Here is a 21,039-nt window from a genome sequence, read left to right on the forward strand (position 1 = left end):
GCGTGCAGAGAAGCTGGGTCAGCTTCCCTGATAACAACTGCTGTCGAGATTTCTGTCAGCTGGAATCATTTTTGTCTCAAACTCCGGTGTCGTTTGTGTTTTGTCTTCGCTCAGCAGCACAGAGTCAGCAGAGTCCACACCGCAGAAGAGGAGAGGACGTCCACCCAAATCAGCTCAGCCACCTGCCAAGAAACCAGTGTAAGATGATGCACATGAGCTACGTGATCTCTCAGGCTGTAGCATAAACATTTTCAACATCATAGTGAGGGCTTTGGAATATTATTTGTGCGTAGTAAATTTAAAATTTTATTTTACCTGCCACTGTAGAGTAATGTAATGACAATGGACCAGCCTAGCTTTTTTTTCTTAATTTTAGAAAGAGTATTTGAGGCAGAGTGCTGCACAGGTCTGATTTTCAAGACCCCTTCATGAACCAAAAATGCGACGCGCAATATCACACCTGCCCCACCATCCACACATAGGACCAATTAATTCTGCAACCTGATGAGCTGCTGACATGAGATGCACAGCCTGACCTGAACCCACAAATTCTATAATCATGCACTGTTTAAATTATTCTCTTAGTAGGCAGTGCATTTAAAGTGATAATTTTGGGATGTTTATACATGTGAAACTAAGATATTTCAAAAAGATCATTCAGGCAGTTCACTTAAAATAATATTTTTTGCTTATTCTCATTATACTGAGCAGCACATCTCCACACTTAACATGCCTCTTAGCAGCACACCTGATTGAAGCGGCTCTCATATTCCAGCTGGGCCAGAAGACAGCCGACACACAGTCAGCAGTCAGAGGATTAAAACATTAAAACATTAAATCATTATTATTATTTTTAAAATAAATTTATTAGAGGTCGACTGATAGTGGATTTTTAATGGCCGATATAATAACAACAGTTTGGAGCAGGAAAAGTAGTTTCTTGTCCTTGTATTGTGTACAAATAGCTTAAATGTGGCCTGCACATAAATGACGGGACACAGAATAAAATCATTTTTATGTGGGACTCCCCGACTGCACTTGAACAGTGTAAGAACAGCATTAAAATAGTAAAAATCGAGCAGAGCAGCTGTAAGAGACAACGTCTGTGGGGAGAGACTGATTGAAAACAGGTCTGTTATGACATGAACACCACTCAACAGCCTTGTGGTAAAAACAGCTGTTCCCTGGGACAAAGTCACATTTTGTATCGCCACAAAAGTGCGGGGATAATTGCTTTCTGAGAATATTATATCTGATGTACGGTGAAAAAGGAGATTGAAAGTTTTTTGTGTATTCACAGCTGATTCACACTGGGCCGGCCCCTCCTGCTCTCTAAGTAATTATGAGTTAATAGTCATTTAGATCGTCAGAAATTAATTTCACACTCATTGCCAGTGGTTTGCTACTAATAATTTTCCTTGTTAGCAAAACAGAGAAAGCAGATGATGCTGTTCTGTAACCAGCAACATTATTATGCCCTTAATAAAGAAGTAAAGCTGTCCTACATCTGTTAACTTTGATTCAAATCATACACATGATCTAAAGCACACATTACCTTGTATTTGCATGTGGGGTACTCCGTGTAAAGCCTTAGGGCCACACCCACATTACAAGTGGATTTTACAGCTATCGGCCACTATCGGAGCCCTGTTCCACCATTAATTATAATTTATATAAAGTCCTATCTGTGCCAAGTAATCAGCCAAACCAATTGGCAAGACCTCTAATATTTCTCAGCCAACGCCTGTGATCCAACCAGCATCTCCTTTTTCTCTCCCAAAACCAAACCCAAGAATAAGATTAGGACAAAATACTGCCTGCAAATCACTTTTTTGCAGGTCACCCACAGGTATCCGACTCGATGCAGAAAGTGACATGTGTCATCTGGTGGGTGATACTTTGTGATACCTTTAAGTACAAAAACTCTGAGACATTCTGTGCTGAGCCGAGCTGCAGCTTAGAGCTTCGGTCAGTGGGTGTCGGTGATGTTTCAACCTTTACAAATGTCTCCCTGTAACACGCTGAGGCATTCTGATTCAGTGAGTATCTCCTCTTGTATCCAGGCGTGGTGGGCGATCGAAGGCAGCTGCTGCTAAAGACGACTCTGAGGAAGAGGATGAAGAAGAGGAGGAGGAGCAGGAGGAAGAGCCAACACCGAAGGTTCTGAAACTGTTGCATAAATCATATCTGAAATTCCTCCACACTTCTTCACTTAAATTCCCAGTTTCCCGTCCAGAGTTTTCACCCGACTGTTTTATTTGTGTCTCCTCCAGGGTCGCAAGAAGGCAGCAGGGCGGAGAAGATGAGCTAAAAAAAAAAAAAAAAAGAGGGAGGACAAACAAAAGCGGCGCGTCTACTCTGAAGTTGTGGAGGAATGACGTAGGGAAGAAAATATGGACATTGAACTTTTTAAACTTTTCATACGCCGACACTCCTACTGTTACACAAATTCACACACTTGCATATTCCACATGCACACTACATCCGTACATCCGTATCATCAGCTGTGGGTTGTTGCATTGTGTTGCATTGTGATGATGTTCGCCACATTAAGTAGAAATGATTTTAACAGAAAAACAAAAAAAGCTCACTCTTGTAAATAGTCTCTTATGTCTGTTTCATGTTCTGTTGTTGTGTTTGATGCTGACTGGGGGGATGCTGTAAAGCCTTTTACCCGCCAATATTATTATTATTAAAGTGCTCCCATAAAGCAATATTGCTCATCAATCATTCCCTCTGTGTCACACTTTGAAAAACTGAAAGAGATTAACCATTATCTTTTTTTGTGGCGATAATTGTGTCCTTTTACTTTAAAAGCAAACATGCGTTTTTTGTTTACAGCTCTGTATATTAATAACCTTTTTTTTTTTTTTTTTTTACCATGTATTGAAAAATTAAAACAAAACAAAAAAAAAATGTCAGAAACCTGTCCAAATGTAGAGTTGCCTCTGGAAAAGATTGTAGTGTGCGTCTCATTTTTAGGTTTGTACTTGCTGGTAGATGGAAGTCATGAGCAGCTGTGGTTGTAGTGTTTGTCACTGCTGATTAACTTGGCTTCACATCCACCCAGTCAGATCCTCCGTTGTATCAATATAATTCTCTATAAAACCCGACATGCTCGATCTCTCTTTATTTCTCTTTCAAGTCTTGGATGAAGCGGTTTGCTCCTCCTGCAGGAGATGATCAGCTGTGATGCCTTCAGGTGTACCGGAAATCAGGAAGAACCAAAACCAGATCAAAGTTAGCTCATCTAGACTTAAGTGGGCTTTAGAAATTTTGAAAAATAATCTTTTTTTTTGTACCCTCCGTGATTGTAATGGATGACACAGGTGCTAGTTTGTCTCCGAACACGTGGAGGGTATAATCCTGCAGTGGCCCCTCGCCAACAAAATGCAATATGTAACATCACAAATGAAAATATCAGTCATTTGTCTTACACAAACACAGATGGTTAACGAATCAAAGGAAAACCTGAATTAATGAGTGAAGAAACAATGACTGAGTGGTACAATCATGCGACATCCTATGGCGTGTATAAACATGCTGAGCAGTCCCAGCTGATTCTCATTTTGTATCAGGATGGCAAAAGGAACAGATAGATCTTGTGTGACTTTGTGATTGTTGGAGTACAGATGGCAGGAGCTTTGATCACAAAGACTGCTCAAGTGGCTAGTGTTTGAACAGGAAATAGAAGTACATTTACTCAAGTACAGTTTCAATGTACTTGTATTTTCATTTTCTGCTACTGTATGATTCTGTTTAAACACATTCTGGAAGCCAGTGTTGTACTCTTTAGTCCACTACATATATTTGATTGTCAACTTACACCAACAGGGCTCCTGATTCGAATCCTGGGATTCATGCAGAGTTTGCATGTTCTCCCCTTGGCAGCGTGGGGTTTTCTCCAGGTACTCCAGCTTCCTCCCACAGCCCAAAGACATGCAAGTTGATTGGTGACTCTGAATTGCCCTAGGTGTGAATGTGAATGTGAGTGTGAATTAGGGCTCCCACGATTAGTCGACCAATCGATGACTAATTGACTCTCAAAATAATCGGTGACTATTTTAGTAGTCGACTAATCATTTCGGTTTGAGTCATTTTTCATAGAAAAGTACTATAAAAGTACCCAAATACTCTTGTTGCAGCTTCTTATGTTCAAATATTGGCAGCTTTACACACTCTCCCATGACGGTGAACTAAAACCCTTTGGCGTGAGTACGAAACAGGACATTAGATGACATAATTTTGGGGTTTGGGAGAGACAGGCCGACATTTTTCAACATTTTAAGATGAAATGATTAGTCGACTAATCGAAGAAATAATCGACAGGTTAGTCGACATCATTAGTTGCAGCCCTAGTGTGAATGGTTGTCTGTCTCTGTGTGTCAGCCCTGTGATAGTCTGGTGACCTGTCCAGGGTGTACCTTGCCTCCCTCCCAATGTCAGCTGGGATAGGCTCCAGTGTGGCTCTGAAATGGGCCATACTTTTACTTTTTGTACTTTAAGCATGTTTTGATGGCGTAAGATTTTGAATGCAGGGCTTTCACGTGTAACAGAGTATTGTACTTTTCACAGTATCCCAATTTTTATTTAAGGAAAACATCTTTTACCACTGCAAAAGTGACATCTGCCTTTAGATCCAGAGGAAGCATATTGATAAATAGGGTCTGATACGGTGGTCGACAGTGCACACTTGACTGTTATTCTTGTGCATTAGTGCGATATAAGGAGAACAGAAGAGCCGCTCTTCCTCAGGTGACTGGGAATATGTCAGTGCAGCGTGTCAGCAAGAGCAGTTGGTCGACAATTACATAGAGAGGGATATTATCAGTACTGAAGCTAGGTAGTTTAGCACAAGCGCATCAATTTGTTTAGAACTGTAAACACATCAGAGCAGGGAATTCTCAGTGGCACATGTTCAGAAAGTTCCAACAGACTTTTTCACAGAAAACATTGTGACATGGCAGAGTCAGAAAGCCACAGGTGTAAATAATCAGATTAATGATGGCTCTATTCCATTTAGCTGCTTCAGTTTCAAGGTCCCGGCATTGTGCCATTGGTGATATTCTTAGTTACACCTGTGCTTTCCCTACTATGAGAAGTCAACACTTACGCTGTGAAGAAGGTCTATAAGATCAGACCTTTTTAATCAAACCTATGAAATGTACTCACTGTTTAAAATGTATTGTAGCACCACATGACAGGGAGAAATTGGCAGCTGTGACTGCTGCAGTCAGAAAGAAAGAAAGACTGAACTACCTGGTGAAGAAGCACAGAGCAAGAGATAAAACCAGGCTGTCATGATGGCAACTGCATCGAGAGGCACAAGACCGGAGCTGATGGAGGGCTTTCACAGATGGCCTGTGAATACACAGACTTCAGTAAGTACTGCTGCAGCCCAAATGTGTTTTACTAAAAATAGGTTTGTGAACTGACTGATGACATCATCCTTGTGACAGATACAAATTCTATATAGTATTACTATGAACTCATATTTATAGTGGCTCCAACATGTTACCTTAGGAGCCTTGATGGAAACATGTTGCTGCTTTATTTTTTTCTGTTGTCAGGCCGAAACAGAAGAAAGAAAAAGGGATGTGGCCGCTTCCAGTGAGTATGGAGTCTACCAGAGTAGGGAATTCTTGCTTATGTAAGGTATTGCTTTACGTGACACAGCATACACTACATATGTTGACAGAAACTGATCAAATGGCTGAATAATTAAGCCTCTCAGATGTCTTAAGAATTGTTTTATTCAACTCAAAGTTTGGATTTCTAATCAACTTTGCCAATGTTTGCATAAAGCAACAGTTTCTGTCATTAAGCCAAGAACTAAAACTTGATTAAACAGCACAAGTTGTCTTTGTTTCGAGATTTTATTTTGTACATACAGTATTTTCCCCATCTGAATAGAGTATCAGCCTCTCTCCACTGTTTGTCCACATCTTCAAGCTCAGAGTTATGAGCCCTGTATTTGAACTGGCTCTGATTCAGCCATACAGACCGTTCTCTCGTGCTGCTGAGCATCACTCAATGGTGTTCGTCCTGTGTTATATATGGACACTAGCAGTGCTTCTGTGCTTACCTGAGATCTGAACTTTCCAGTGCAGCTCAGCTCGGTGGAAAAACACCCACACACCATGTTCTGCCCGTGGTTATGATCCATGACCAGCCGTCGTCACGTGCTGCTCGGCTGCCAGATGAGTCTGTTTTCCTGCATCAGATAAACTACCAGCCTCTCAGGACAAACACAATGAGCGACTACATTCCTCATCTTTGTCACTTGCTGGGCTGTATATGATTACATTATCTAAAAATAGATATAGCTGTGATTTATTTTCATATTTGTTTGCATTTGTATATTAATGCATTCAGATGTCAGACAGGGTAAAATGCCCAGCCTGCACATTTATTCTAAAATCTAACTTTTATTGTGAATAGAGCACATTTTCATAAATATTAGCGTTTGGTCTTTATGAATAATGAAGCAGCTCAGTCACTGCTGGCTTTTTCCAAACCATTTTCACAATTTCAAGGCTACAACTAATGATTATTTCATTATGAACAATCGTTTCTCTCCTGTCTCCTGTTTACAACTTCAGGGCAGGTAAAAAAAATTAATTAAAAAAATATTCTAGAAAAGGATTTCTGGAATAATCTCTTGAAGTTCATTTTATTCTTTTTTTTGTCTGAAAAAAGATTGGGGGGAAAAAGTTTTGCTGAATTAAAAAAAGGTTCTGTCAGGATATTTTTACTCTGGGTTACTCTTTCTTACTTGTGAAAACAGATGAGAAAAGGTGAACTTCAGTATAGCTAACACTAACGACAGATTGGTGGTGAGTAAAATATATTTCTCGCCAAAAGAGAGACATGACAATAACGTTACATAACTGAATGGATCACAAGTGTCCTGCAAGCAAATTTTTAACTACAGTGACTTTCCAGCACAGAGCTTTTATTTTGTTGTGTAGTACCTGAACAACCTGGCCAAACACAAGCATGACGCTGAACGTATTAAACTGTGTGGACCTTGAACTAATGACTAAGGAGAAATTGGGACTGCGTGCCTGGACCACTAGGGAACCACTGATTTAGAGTGCATGGAAAAATAAATACTCACCTGGGTGAAAACATGTATGTTTAGGTCCTGTTTAGAACATGGGGTAGTGATGCACTGCAGCCTCTTGTGGCCCAAATGAGTATTACAACAACAACTACTGCCAGTCACCTGCCAGAACTTTTTCCATTTCTTTTCACAGATGCCAAAAAAGTTACTTAAAAACTATCCTGGCAAAACTTGTTCCCACTTGTATCACAGTTAAGAACAAAATAGTTTTAGAAACCCTTTTATGCTCCTGTGCCAGTGACAGCTGTGGCCAGAGGCATTATGTTTTCAAGTTGTCTGTCCGTCTGTGTCATTCTTCTAAATGTGATACCTCAAGAATACCTTGAGGGGATATCTTCAAATTTGACACAAGCGTCCACTTGGACTCAACAATTAACTGATTGATATTTGGTAGTCAAAGGTCAAAGGTCACTGTGACCCTCACAAAACATGTTTTGGGCCATAACTCTAGAATTGATACACTAATTATGACAAGATTTCACACAAATGTATGAGAGGAGAAAATGATAACGTGATGACATTTAATATCCAAAAGGTCAAAGGCCAACTTCACTGTGACATCATAATGTTCTGCAGAAACACTTCAAGGGGATCTTCACCTAAATTAAGAACCAATATGTTACTTAAATGGCCGAGGAAAGATCAGTGTTTGTGAGCATGAGCTACACTCTAAATTCTGGAGCTGCTCAATAGACAATGAACGGTAGCCTGGTCTTAGACCATAGGAATAACATATATGAATTTTGAACATGGTTATAGTTTCCTTTTTAAAAACACAACACCACATATGACTCTGGACAGACATGGATGTAAACTGTAACGGCAACTTGACTGGTTCATGGTGACAAACAACAGCGAGGCAGTAATTCTAGTTTTTCCACCTGTTCGTAAGTCATGAATGCAGAAGAGAAAATGATTAAGATCAGACCTTGAAAATGGATTTCTCACTCACATTGGAGAGACTGGAAATAGGAAATGTCTACCACAATTAATTGAATATTGAAAGGGTTTATGCCTTTTTTTTCTGTTTACTGTTTGTTTCAAAACTTATTTTATGAAACAGAATCAATCTAAAATACTATGGGCTTAATATCTTATAGCTTACCTATTCAGAAAAGGTTGCCATGCCTCAGTCTGAATGCTGACGGTTTATTCCTTTATTACAACACACACACACACACACACACACACACACACACACACACACACACACCATCCAACAGGCTAACACCTCTTGAGTTATTTATGCAGGTGCTATATGGACCAAGATGGCCAGCACTAAGAGGCCTGAGTTTCCCAGCAACCGAGCTGAAAGCAGGAAGATAAGGAAGTAATGGGCCCATGTTGCAGCAGGGTACACTGACTCTGCTGTTTGCATATCTTTTCCTCCTCCCATCATCCCCTGACTGAACTTGATCCAGTGAGAAATGCAGATGAGTTTTTTGTGCTCTTGACATGTGACACTGAAATAGAGTTATGAGATGATCTGCCAGCTGAGGATGTATGATAATGAGGCACTTACTGAGATCATATTAGGGCTCGTGCACCTGGGTCACTCTCCTGATGTGTCAGCAAATCCAGGTAGAAATGATCACTTTGAAGGAAAATCGCAACTTAAACAGCCTGAAAAAATTAAAATGAGACTTCCTCATGTATGTCTTTAGTTACAGCTTAAACTAAAGTGCCTCTGCTTTGCAAGCGATTGATCATTTGGGGCTCTTATGTTGTGCCTGGAGACCTTTGTGCGTCAGGTGCTTTGGCTAATAATTGATAGATGTGGAGAGGTGGCGTGTGGTGGGTTCACAGCTGGTTGCACCTCACAGCCCGCTGTACAGTCACAGAAAGCTTCCAAGCATGGTTAAATGACGATCAGAGTTAGAAAGTGGGCATCAGAGGCCAGTGTTGACCGGCACTATGAGTGCTCTGCGCGCCTTTTTGGCGTTTCTCGCCTTCACCTCTGCGGCAGCAAAACCCAACGCTGGTTTGAAAACGTGGGGTCGTTTCAGTAAGCTGCCCTATCCAGGAGACGAGGCTTTCCTCTATGATACCTTCCCAAAGGACTTCATATGGGCGGTGGGCACGGCGGCGTACCAGGTGGAGGGCGCGTTCGACAAGGACGGCAAGGGGCTCTCCATTTGGGACACTTTTACGCGCGGTGGGAACCGGATGACCACCGGGGACGTCGGCAGCGACAGTTATCACAACATCCACGCCGACATCCGTGCCATCAGGCAGCTGGGGGTCAGCCACTACAGGTTCTCCCTGTCCTGGTCCAGGATATTTCCCAACGGCACCCGCGGGAGTTACAACGAAATCGGCACCAACTACTACCGGACGCTGATCAAGAGGCTGAAGGAGATCCGCGTGCAGCCGGTGATCACGCTCTCCCACTGGGACCTGCCCGACCACCTGCAGCAGACCCTTGGCGGCTGGAGCAACCCGGAGCTGGTGGGGATTTTCAAGGACTACGCTGATTTCTGCTTCCAGACTTTCGGGGATGATGTGAAGTACTGGATCACCATTGATAATCCGTTTGTGGTGGCGTGGCACGGGTACGGCACCGGAGTGGTCGCTCCCGGGATCAAGAATGACCCTGATCTCCCATTCCGGGTTGGACACATTCTCCTAAAGGTGAGTGCCAGGAGCAGTTTTAGGAGTCTTAGCTATTAGATTTTTATCTCTTATGATATTCTGTATTTTGAGTGTAGCAATACAACACTGTTATATGTTTATGTTGTTAGTTTTGCACAATTTAAAACACAAAAAAATTCAAAGATAACATATACAGTGCAGGGAAAGGCAGAAAACCCAAATACTTAACCCTATTTTTTAGAATATCTAATATTCTAAAAGTATTAGAATTTCACAATGTTATAAGGAACACAAAAATGCATACAGAAAAATTATGACAACATTAAAAAGACATAAAAGATACAACTGAGGAAAATAGACATAGCATTAGGACATATTTTAAGTATCGGAATTTAGTGTATAATTATTAGACATGTTGGATTTTTATGACTGATTGATTTGAATAAGGATTATTGTGTGAACAGCATTTTATTAGCAAATGGAGCAATGACGAACTACTTCAGTTAGATAGCTTAATCCATAACAATGCATTTAGATTATGATATGTTCTGGAATAAAATTTAATGAAAAGTATCTACTTAATTTAGTCGTCCAGTAAGCCAGTAAAAAGTACAATATTCCTCTTTAAAGGTGTAAAAATAAAGAAACATTAATTGGAAATACTCTAAAGTACCCTAAACATATACTTGTATACAGTAAATATATTTTCCACCACTGCTTATATCTACTTTTTTGCGTTCATTTTATTTCACTTTTATACTCTTTTTATTCCTTTTAAGGCTTTTTAATCATCTTTATTTTTTAATTCTGATTTCTATTTTTTAAATATTTAAAATAATATTATATTTTATATTTTTTCAATTATCTAATTATTAAAAAATATTTATTTCAATTTTTTAATTGCCTTTTTTTAGATTGAATTTTTATTAGAATTTTAACAAACCCAGAAAACAAAGGTATGCCATGGCTTTGGGAATCGTAATGTGACAAAGACCCAGGATTGACTTTCTTTAATTTTCTTATTAGTTTTACTGGTTATTCAGTCACCTGTAAAGCACTTTGAGCTGCACCGACCTGAATAAAATATTGTTAGGTGATAGAGACATGTGCTTGTTTTTCTTGAGAGGCCACTGTGTTTGAATAGTTGTTGTTTTATTGTGGATTTTCGTATCATTTGTTGTATTTATTGCATTTTAAATGTGATTTTATTGGCTGCTACCTCGGCCAGGTCTCTCTTGTAAAAAAGATTTTCAATCTCAATGGGACTTCCTGGTTAAATAAAGGTTAAATAAATGATATAAATGTCTGACTGGTGGATTTTCTTGCACCCCTGACCTTCTCTTTCTGTCATCATTACCATCCTTTTCATCTATATCCAACCTCTTCCTCTCCTCTCCCTTCCTCTGTCTGTCATTTCTCTCTGTCCATCTGTTTCTCCTCCAGGCTCATGCAGCTGCGTGGCATCTCTATAACCGCCACTACCGACCCCGTCAGCAGGGCAAGGTGTCCATGGCGCTGGCCTCTCACTGGATCAAGCCCAGTCGCACCCGCTTGGAAAGCCTGCGAGAGTGCCAGTGCTCCCTGGACCACGTCCTGGGCTGGTTCGCCCGGCCTCTGTTCACAGACGGAGACTACCCTCCCTGCATGAAGGCGAGGCTGGGCTCACGGCTGCCCTCCTTCACCCCGGAGGAGAGGGCGCAGGTGAGAGGGACGGCTGACTTCTTTGCCCTCTCTCACGGAGCGGCCCTGAGCTTCCAGCTCATCAATGACAGCCTGAAGTTTAGGCAGCAGGAGCTCCTGGACCTGAGGATGCTGCTCTACTGGGTCAACGCTGAGTATGACAAGCCGCCCATCTTCGTGGTGCAGAGTGGCTGGTAGGTCTGGATGCTGTGATTACTCATCTGTGACGTCCTGGTGTTTGCTGTATTGTGGAACGTTGTGTTTTCTCTGCTGCTCATCACAGGTACGTCCTCGGCAATACCAAGACAGAAGACCCAAAACACATGTACTACCTCAAGAGGTTCATCGCAGAGGCACTGAAATGTGAGTAATGTCACACATTCACCGCAACAAATCTGACATCAGCATGAACCATTTTACATCAGACAGAAATCTCAAGATAGAAAAGAGCTGGTGACTTGAATCTGTGTTTGGCATACAGCAATCGTCATAGACGGCGTGAACGTGATTGGATACACCGCCTGGTCTCTGATGGACGGCTTCGAGTGGCACAGGGAATACGGGATACGACAGGGACTTTACTATGTTGACTTCAACACTCCTGACATGAAGAGGGAGCCAAAGACATCTGCCACCTTTTACAGGTACGTGCTCGGGTGTGACAAGTGGGGCTCTGACAAAGGAAGCAAAATATTATATTATATTATTAAACTGTGCACAGATTGGCACTGATGCCTTACAACTCCAGAGATAGTTTCATTCTCAGCACAGCTCCTCCTGTAGTGATGATTCTTCATTATTCCTAAAGAAACGTCATCCAGAAGAACGGATTCCCAGAGCTTCCAGAGAACAGACCAGCACAGGGAATCTTCCCGTGTGATTTTGCTTGGGGAGTATCGGCCAACTCCATACAGGTATGTGTGTTTGTGTTTTCAGGGTGTGTGCAGGTCTATAAAATACTTATATTAAATTTCATGCCTTAAATGTCATAAAACAGTGATAAATTTGAATTGCTGAGGTCTTGATGGCCACAAATATTTGATCTAATTAGATTTATCCATCTTTTTTCTTCATGTCAACATGATTTAAGCTCGTCTGTGTGAAAGTCCATATTTCTGATGTTACAAATCTTTAAATCTACCAATGAAGATTCCATTGTCCTGTCACTTTATACTTGCACTTACCTGTTTGCAAAATGTAGATTAACCTAAGTCACTCTGACAACCATATTTGTACATAAAACTTACCTGCAATACATATCTGCAGTGCTTCAATAAGTTAAATGTAAGTGTTGATACCTGTAGACACCCCAGTTGTGTGTATGTGTGGGCTGAGCATGAGAGGAAGGAATGTGTAAACTGTATGAGAGTGTTGTGGTATGATAGGGGAGTTGTGGAGAGTGCCAAAGGGCAGAGGTCTGTTAGAAGAAACACCTTGAACAGTGGTTCCCAACTGGTGGGTCTCTGGTCCATTCTGAATGGACGCAAGTGACTCACGAACATGTTAAGTTTGCAAAAAAAAACAAAAACACACTTTATTTTGAAGTACAGTGAATTTCTGTCACGTTTGATGTGCATTTTCCTCCTGTATGTGAGTAACTAACGGACAGCTACTTGACAGAGATGGAAAACTAGCTCGAAGACATGGCCAAACACAAGTATGACACTGAATATATTAAACTGTGTGGACCTTGAACTAATGACTAAGGAGAAATCTGGACCCTGTGGCGGCACCAGTTGGGAATCACTGATCTAGAATGCCTTCTTTGAAACAGGCGGACCTAAAGAAGAGTTAACAACGTATTAACTTTGGTTGAGAGACTCAGTATAAAGCTCACTAATATTTAGTGATGTGTGAAGCTTTGTTAACTCTCCATAAAGCAAAAGATGTATTTAGAAGTTGTATTATTTTTTATTCTCTGTAGTGTTTTGAGAAAGGAAATTATTAGCTGCAGCCCCTCTCCTCCCTGTCTGTTTAAAGTCATGTTCATCACATTATTAACTTGCAGATTTCATGGTGAAAGTCCAGCTCGGAAACAGCCGCGACAGTTCATCCTCTCTTAATCATAAACCACAAACCCTCACACCATCTGCCAGCTAAGCTACACAGCACAGGACCAACTGTTACTATCGATTCGCCCCATTTGGCTTTTATTTGCATTTGTGTGTATGAGGCAAACGTTACATTGGTGTGTGTCTTGGTGTCCCAGGTGGAGACCACACCCAGCCAGTTTGCAGACCCCAGTGTTTACTTGTGGAACATCTCCAACAACGGGGAGCTGATGAGGCTGGAGGGCCTCAGTGCGCCACCTTTACGTCGAAACACACACTGTGCTGATTACGCCACCATTCGGCAACAGGTGGGTCCTCCCACAGGTCAAACATTTATCTTTGGAAAAGCTTTTCACTCAAAAATAGAGCAAGTGAAGAGGAGCAATTGTGCACTGGAAAGCATTCGTTCCAGAGATACCATGAAAATAACAGCTCCAGGTGTGCACCTTTTCATGCACGAGAGGCCTTTCTTCCTCTACATGATTACATTTGACTGTATTTGAAATTAAAGTCAAGAACTTATTAGTAATTGTACTCTTATTTATACTTTTGATAGTGCAAACTGAATTGCAGGAAAGCCATTCTCACAAAGGGTATTGCCCCAGCATCTAGCCTTTGTATTAAAAAGGTACTATCTTCACTCTGTAGGTGTAAACGTTAAAGTAGTGACATGTTCATCCTCCTCTCTGTCTGTAGGTGGATGAAATCCGGCAGGTGGGGGTAAACCACTTCCACTTCTCCCTCAACTGGTCCGCTGTGGTGCCTACAGGTGATGTGGCTCATCCCAACACCACCCTGCTGGGCTACTACCGCTGCTTCACCCATCAGCTGCTGCAGGCCAATGTCACTCCTGTGGTTACGCTGTGGCACCACACACGCCTGCGCAGCAGCCTGCCGGCACCCCTGGATACCGCCAACAAGTGGCTGAACAGGTCAGATGCTCATTGCCTTTTTCCCCCATGTTTTTGAGAGAAATTGCAGTAAGTTGCTCAGAGTTCAAAGGTTTAAATACTTGCAAAGGGCATTTGAAAGCAGCAGAAGAAGTAATGTCACTCCAGGTTTAAATGTTGCAGGTGGGGCGTTGGTGGCTTAGTGGTAGAGCAGGCGCCCTATGTACAAGGCTGTTGCCGCAGCGGCACGGGTTCGACTCCAGCCTGTGGCCCTTTGCTGCATGTCTCTCCCTCTCTCTCTCTCTCCCCTTCACACTTCACTATCCTATCAATTAAAGGCAAAAAATGCCCATAAAAATATCTTTAAAAAATCTTTTTGCAGGTTTTATGATGGTTGATGCCTAAATTAGGAGACTATCTCCTTCGATCTCACCACTCTTCTTTAAAAGCCAATTTCTTCTTTGAATTTAAAATTTAGATGACTTATTATTTCAAATTAATGTCTGAGCAAGTTTCATGACTGTTCTTGGAAATCTATTCCAACCACAGAACCAGTAAACGTCCATCTTTATCAGGTGAGGTTTATTACAATTTCCGATGATGTACAGATGGGTCTGATGTCAAAGTAAACATGTTCCCAGGAACAGTTTGTCCTTATTGCCATCAACATGAAACAGCTATCACTTGCTGCCATGGTGTCATCTGTCCTTTTCCTGTAATAAAGCGACATCACTAATCCCACAGCCAATGTGATGTATTGGCATTTTCATCTTCACTGGAACAACATTTAGCTTTAAATGTTAATAAATCTCCTACGATTTATCTCTGTATGTAAATGTGTGTGTGAGCTTTACAGTGTTTTGCAATACGTGTTCTTCATATTATAATTACTTTGTATTGTGAAATTCTTTATATCTATCAAAATGTGCCTGATATAAATGCAATCTTGGCATAAATACAATTTATGCACCTGACTTTTTACACAGGAAGACTCCAGAGGCGTTTGCAGACTACGCCAGGCTTTGTTACAGAGAGCTGGGCGCCCATGTGAAGATATGGATCACCCTGAATGAACCCAATGATGAGGTGGTGAGCTACCAGGAGGGTCATCAGATGCTGCGGGCGCACGCTCTGGCCTGGCATGTTTATGACCGCAAGTTCAGACACACACAGGGAGGAAAGGTCAGTAGAGGAACTGATTTATTTATTATATTTGAATACTTGTATTGTTGTTTTATTATATGTAAGTATTCAGAGAGCCAGCTTTTGTCAGTACAGTGCATTTTCAGAAAGTTGTGTGTAGGATTTGTTTTTGTTTGTTTACTCATGTTGGCTCTGGCTTGTGCTGCTTCTGTTTACTCCAAACAAAATATTCTTTCTGATCCAAGTGATGTAAAACACAAAGCTTCCTTGTGCTCAACAATGTGTTATAACCAGTGAATAAAGTAAATGTAGCCTAAAAATCTTTCATGAGTAACTTCATCAACAGGAGAATAAAAACATCACAGATGATCACCTGCACCGTGTTTGTCATCGTGTCTCAGGTGTCTCTGGCTCTGCACATGGACTGGGTGGAGCCGGCGTTTTCATTCAGCCGCGAAGACGTCGAACCAGCCAAAAGGGTGTTAGACTTCCGTGTTGGCTGGTTTGCAGAGCCGATCTTTGGCAGCGGGGACTATCCTCTGGGCATGAGGAGCTGGCTGCGTCAGCTCAACTCACTTGAGTACAGATACTTCATTCATAATTCAATACAGTTACTTTATCAGCTATAGATGAAACACAAGAATCACAGTAAAGAAATTCAAATAGATCTGACCTCTGTAATTCAGTGTATCAATGTATTTATAGTTGTAACAAGATGTAAGAGTTGAATTTATTACCAATGTGTACTTGTTAGATACCGCTCTTACACAATCCTCTATATAAAATGCCACCCTCTGTGTCTCTACAGCCTGCCTGTGTTCAATGAGGAGGACAGACAGCTGGTTAAAGGGACGTATGACTTCTTTGCCATCAGTCACTTCAGTACCAAGTTGGTGACACACGCCAAGGAAGACTCGTAAGATACAATCATTGGTCGTCTTTATTTTGATGAACATGCACACAGGAAACAAGAGGGAGAGATACAGTTTTATAAGTTTAGTTGAGGACATATTTTTGCCATGATGTAGTGATTCCTCCAGTATCTTGAAGGCACAAGATAAGATTTTTCCTATGCTTCATGGCTTCTGTATTATCTCCATGTGTGCAGGTACACCTACACAGCCATGCTCGAGGTCCAGCACATGATAGACACCACTTGGATCAAGTCCCCGAGGCCTGTTGTGCCCTGGGGTCTGAGGAAAGCACTCAACTGGGTGAGACTGGTCTCGTCTTGTCTTGCACAGTGTTGTTAAGAGTTAAATAGCTCGATGTTGAGCTTACTGACCCTTTTCTGTTGTATGAAAACCAGTAAGCAGGTACGTAGACACATAGTAAAGGGCGAACAACTCAGATGGAGTTTGATCTGAGACAAACACATGTAGATTATATACAATATAACGATAACATATCGATACTGTGATAGGAGTATAAGATAAACTGACACTGCTCTCCTGCTGTGTAAGGTGAGGGAGCACTACAGTGATGTACCTGTGTATGTGATGGCTAACGGGGTCCAGGAAGACCCAGCACGCTTCAAAGACAGCCTCAGAGTCTACTACCTGTACAACTACATCAACGAGGCGCTGAAAGGTAAGACTGCACCAACACATGTTGCTGTGGAGATTTGATTAATGCAGTGTGAGCTGCATATTGTTATCACCGCATTTTGTGTTCTGAGAGATGAGTCCTTTAGAGGGGCCTGATGTTTTTCTCCTTACTGGCCTCTGCAGAGCTTAATTATTAGACAGGTATTCAGGTCACTGACCCGTGAATAGTCAGCTGACTCAGACCCCACACACAAAAATATCAACACTCTACACTTGTACTGTGGAGTCGAGGTTACTCGCTGTCCAGTCACCTGTCCTTGTAGAGTTTATTGGGTTACACTGGGACCTCGGCTGCCTCTTTGAAGCTGGGATGTGTCATCATATTGTGGTGTGCTCTATCACCACTAGGGGGCAAACCACCCACAGAAAACAGTGAGTGTAAATTGATACAGTATGTTTACACTGAAATAAATCAGCTATGGCATATGAGGAATGTATTCATCCTAATATTGAGTGCTTTATGAAACCTTTTGATCTCTGAAAGTTCTTATAGTTGTGACCTGTAAAATCAAACATGTCACTTGTTTTATAATTAGACATTTTCTCCAAAGAGCAATATACAAAAATCATGCTAAATGCTAATACTCTGACAATATGCTCGTAAATTACTTTGCTAGAGTGCTTGAAATTACCGTAGTTACTTTCCACAGCTGCAAACAATAACTTCTTTTGGTGGGATTTTCAATCTACTGATGCTTTATGTTCTATATAAATGATGTGATAACACTTTACTTCAACAATGGGCAGGTTATGAGACAATGGTCTGACAATTTTGTGTCTCTTTTTGGGCCATTTTGTGTCTCTTTGTAGTTGTTTTGCCCATTTTTGTTGTTATGTTGTGTGTCATTGCAGTTCCTTTGCATCTATTTGTGGTCTTTTGAATCTCTTCCTGGACTGTATGTGTTAATTGAGTGTCATTTTGCAGGTGAAGGCCAAGGGGCCCCCTAAGATTTATAAGCAGTTTAACCTTTATGAGCTGTGTAGAAACATTGTTTTTGTCATTTATTTATTATCTCAGACTGTCACACTGCAATAAAATACATTTTATAAATAGCTTCTTATTACCGTCTTATTTAAAACAGTACCTAACAAACTATCACCAGACACCTAGAGGCAAATTTGTAGTGAGGCAAATTTGACGACTAATTCCAATATCTGGCGAGAGTTTAAATGGAAAGTAATAACAAGCTATTTCCGGACCCCACAAGTAACAGCTAAGTGGGCTCCATCCAATTCAGACAAGTGTTGGAGAAAATGTGGTGCACAAACTGGAAACCACATTCATATTGTTTGGTCCTGCCCCCAAGTTAGGCAACTTTTGGAGGGATGTGTGGTGGTGTCCCATCAAAATATCCCCAAAGATCCAAGGGTGATTCTCCTCGGAGCGATCCCTGAAGGGTTTGAGGGGAGGGCGAAAATGTATCTATTATAAATCCTCTGAGGGGCTGAAAGAACAGTTGTAATGATATAAAGTATGTCTTTATAGAGAAGTCACAATTGTTGAAGATGCAGCACATTAATTGGACTTGTCTCAGATGTTAAAGGTGAAATGTTACTTTTTTTTCTGTCAGCAACTGAAAATTAGTCTTGAATTCCTCACGCTTTCTTCCCTCCTCCCTCCTCCCTCCTCAGCGTACATTCTGGACGGTGTAAACCTGAAGGGTTACTTCGCTTACGCCCTGAGTGACCAAAGGGACCCTGGGTTCGGCCTGTACGGCCACGTCCACGAAGAGGTCATCATCATCAAGGCCTCTCTCTCCAACTATCGCAACATTATCGAGCACAACGGCTTCCCCATTCAGGGAGCAGCGCCCCAGCAGTGTCCCAGCATGCCTCAGCCCTGCCTCGGCTGCCATGTGCTGGTCAAGAGGCCTGTGGTGGGCTTCTTGGCTCTGGTAGGTTCAGGGGTGCTGATCACCCTGGGCCTCATTATCTACTACACAGCCAAGAGACACAAGGAGTGTTACTGAGGTTTTTTCTTTTTATAAATGAATCAAGGAAAAAATAACTGAGCTTGTTGGGCCTCATTCACCAAGATCTTCCTAAGTTTGTTCTTAAATTTGTTCTTGAGAAAGGTCCTAAGAAAAGTCAGTGTCAGATTCATGACATGTTCTTAAACCACAGAACTGTGGGCTGCAGGGCTGTCTGCGCACACAGAAAGTGGAAAGAAAAGTTGAGAACATTAAGTCATGAATGCCCAAAGGAAAATCTAGAGAGGGTGGAGCACCGGACTCCAAACATAAAACAAAACTATTAAAATAGTTCTGAGGTGTTGGTCCTTCTGCAGGAAGTGAACGCCAAATGAGCTGTCATATTTCCTGTTAAAGTCTTTATCAGTAGTGGATTTGAAATAACACAAAATGCTTTTACTCGTTCAGTGAACACTGTATCTGGAGATGGCAGTGCAACTGATGAGATTTAGAAAAATTATTGCTAAACACAGAAGAAAGACGCTGACCATTGGAAGCTGACAGGCTTGCCCTTGTACCTCTCTACAAATAGATTAACATGGTCCCGGAGGATGTGTTACCTCCTTATGGCACGATATGCATCATCTTGCAGCAGCAGTAACTATGAGGGATAAGTAAGTACACCATTATCTGTATCTGTTTAACCTACTAGATTATCTGTATCTGCACTTGGAATGGGCGGGGCTATGGCAGAAGTGGGTGTGGTTCAAATCGAACATGGGTTGGGCCTAATCAGAAATCATTATTTTATGCCTGAAAGTTATATGAATTAACCACAAGTTGCAATATTCCTTAAATAGATTTAAGTTAATGAATTAAACACATCTACCAAATGGAGGGTTTTCCATTTTCATGATTGCAGATAGACACATTTTACTCGTATGATACTCATACCCGCAAAAAGTACATTATCTGTACCAGGTACTTGTTTCGTCCGAGTATTCGGCTCAACCTTATAAAATATGCCATCGTGCCAGAGGGCCTACAGTGCAGAAATAGGCCTACTTTGTGCCTATAAATAACGTGTTCAGTCACTTATTATTGGATAGCATGGTGCCCAGTTAATTTAGATGAAGTTTTGATGTGTTAGCCAAGTGTTTATTTGAATTAAAAGCCAAAGCTTTGTAAAATAATTAAGAAATTATAGAAATATTAGTTTAAATGATAAAAAGTCATTTCAATTTTATGATATTATACAACTGTGGAATTGAAGAAAACACAATAAGCACTTATTTTGCACAAACATACCTGTTCTCAAATATGCACAAGTGTGCTCATGAGTGTGTGTAGATTCTGTTCTTACCTCATAACAAATCCCAAATAAAAAAAAACATTCCTGTGTCAGAATCTTAATGAAAACTGCACAAGTGGGTTTTAAGAAGAGATTTCCTCATAAGAACGGCTGGTGAATGAGGCCCATCGTTCAGCAGTGTGGAGTTCAGTCTATATTTTACAACCCGAAATTATCGCACTTCTTTTGACCTTTATAATAATTGAAGTCTGAATAATAAATGTGGTGCAATTATCTTCACATTTTAGGTGTTACAACTGTTATTAAACATTATGTAAAGTTTGTTACCAAACCTGTGAGGCACCCTAACAGTCGATAAAAGCTTATCAGTCCCAGATGACTGTGTATATTTAGGGTCTGCCAGGACACTATTGTAATCCTAGGTATTCTTCTTCTTCTTCTTCTTCCGAGGAAATCATACTTCCCATGGGTGAAAACTCACCAAACTTTGCACAAAGGTCCAGTCTCATGCCAGATATCCTCAGCTGTAAACTCAAGCCAATAGTGCTAATGGTGGCGCTACAGCAAGCGTCTAAAGTTCGAAACTTTGAAAATTCATAACAAATCAACCATACGTGCTACAACTTCACAACTTTCATCAAACTGTAGCCCCAATACTGAAGAAACTTTTGTACATTTAAACCTATTAAAAATTATGAAGTTCATCACTGTTTTTTTTTTTAAAACTG

At 41.1% G+C, this 21,039-nt stretch overlaps 2 protein-coding genes across 3 annotated transcripts in view; both read left to right on the top strand.

Moving 5' to 3' along the window:
- The window catches only part of pds5b (PDS5 cohesin associated factor B), a 39,435-nt gene extending 36,322 nt beyond the window's left edge, over nucleotides 1-3,113 (top strand). The window contains exons 33-35 of one of the 2 annotated variants that reach the window (XM_050040416.1): nucleotides 115-198; nucleotides 2,064-2,160; nucleotides 2,274-3,113. In XM_050040416.1, the coding sequence (XP_049896373.1) occupies nucleotides 115-198; nucleotides 2,064-2,160; nucleotides 2,274-2,306 (214 nt within the window). In that variant the 3' untranslated portion in view covers nucleotides 2,307-3,113. The remainder of the gene's footprint in view (nucleotides 1-114; nucleotides 199-2,063; nucleotides 2,161-2,273) is intronic. The other variant, XM_050040418.1, reaches the window with a different exon arrangement.
- Nucleotides 3,114-8,921: 5,808 nt separating this feature from the next.
- Nucleotides 8,922-19,097, top strand: kl (klotho). Its single transcript, XM_050040880.1, has 13 exons — nucleotides 8,922-9,757; nucleotides 11,162-11,592; nucleotides 11,682-11,761; nucleotides 11,880-12,042; nucleotides 12,207-12,312; nucleotides 13,608-13,757; nucleotides 14,146-14,381; nucleotides 15,326-15,521; nucleotides 15,884-16,062; nucleotides 16,291-16,398; nucleotides 16,591-16,696; nucleotides 16,946-17,072; nucleotides 18,722-19,097. The coding sequence occupies exons 1-13, from the start codon at nucleotides 9,041-9,043 to the stop codon at nucleotides 19,057-19,059; spliced, it is 2,937 nt and encodes a 978-aa protein (XP_049896837.1). The 5' UTR covers nucleotides 8,922-9,040; the 3' UTR covers nucleotides 19,060-19,097.
- Nucleotides 19,098-21,039: the final 1,942 nt, after the last annotated feature.

This window comes from Epinephelus moara, chromosome 3 (genome assembly GCF_006386435.1).
Source record: "Epinephelus moara isolate mb chromosome 3, YSFRI_EMoa_1.0, whole genome shotgun sequence".
In the NCBI taxonomy this organism is placed as follows: Eukaryota; Metazoa; Chordata; class Actinopteri; order Perciformes; family Serranidae; genus Epinephelus; species Epinephelus moara.

Coding starts and splice junctions, on each gene's coding strand:
- kl (XM_050040880.1), top strand. CDS start 9,041: ATGAGTGCTCTGCGCGCCTTTTTGGCGTTTCTCGCCTTCACCTCTGCG. Junction 12,313..13,607: donor TATCGGCCAACTCCATACAG/GTATGTGTGTTT, acceptor TTGGTGTCCCAG/GTGGAGACCACACCCAGCCA. Junction 14,382..15,325: donor GCCAACAAGTGGCTGAACAG/GTCAGATGCTCA, acceptor CTTTTTACACAG/GAAGACTCCAGAGGCGTTTG.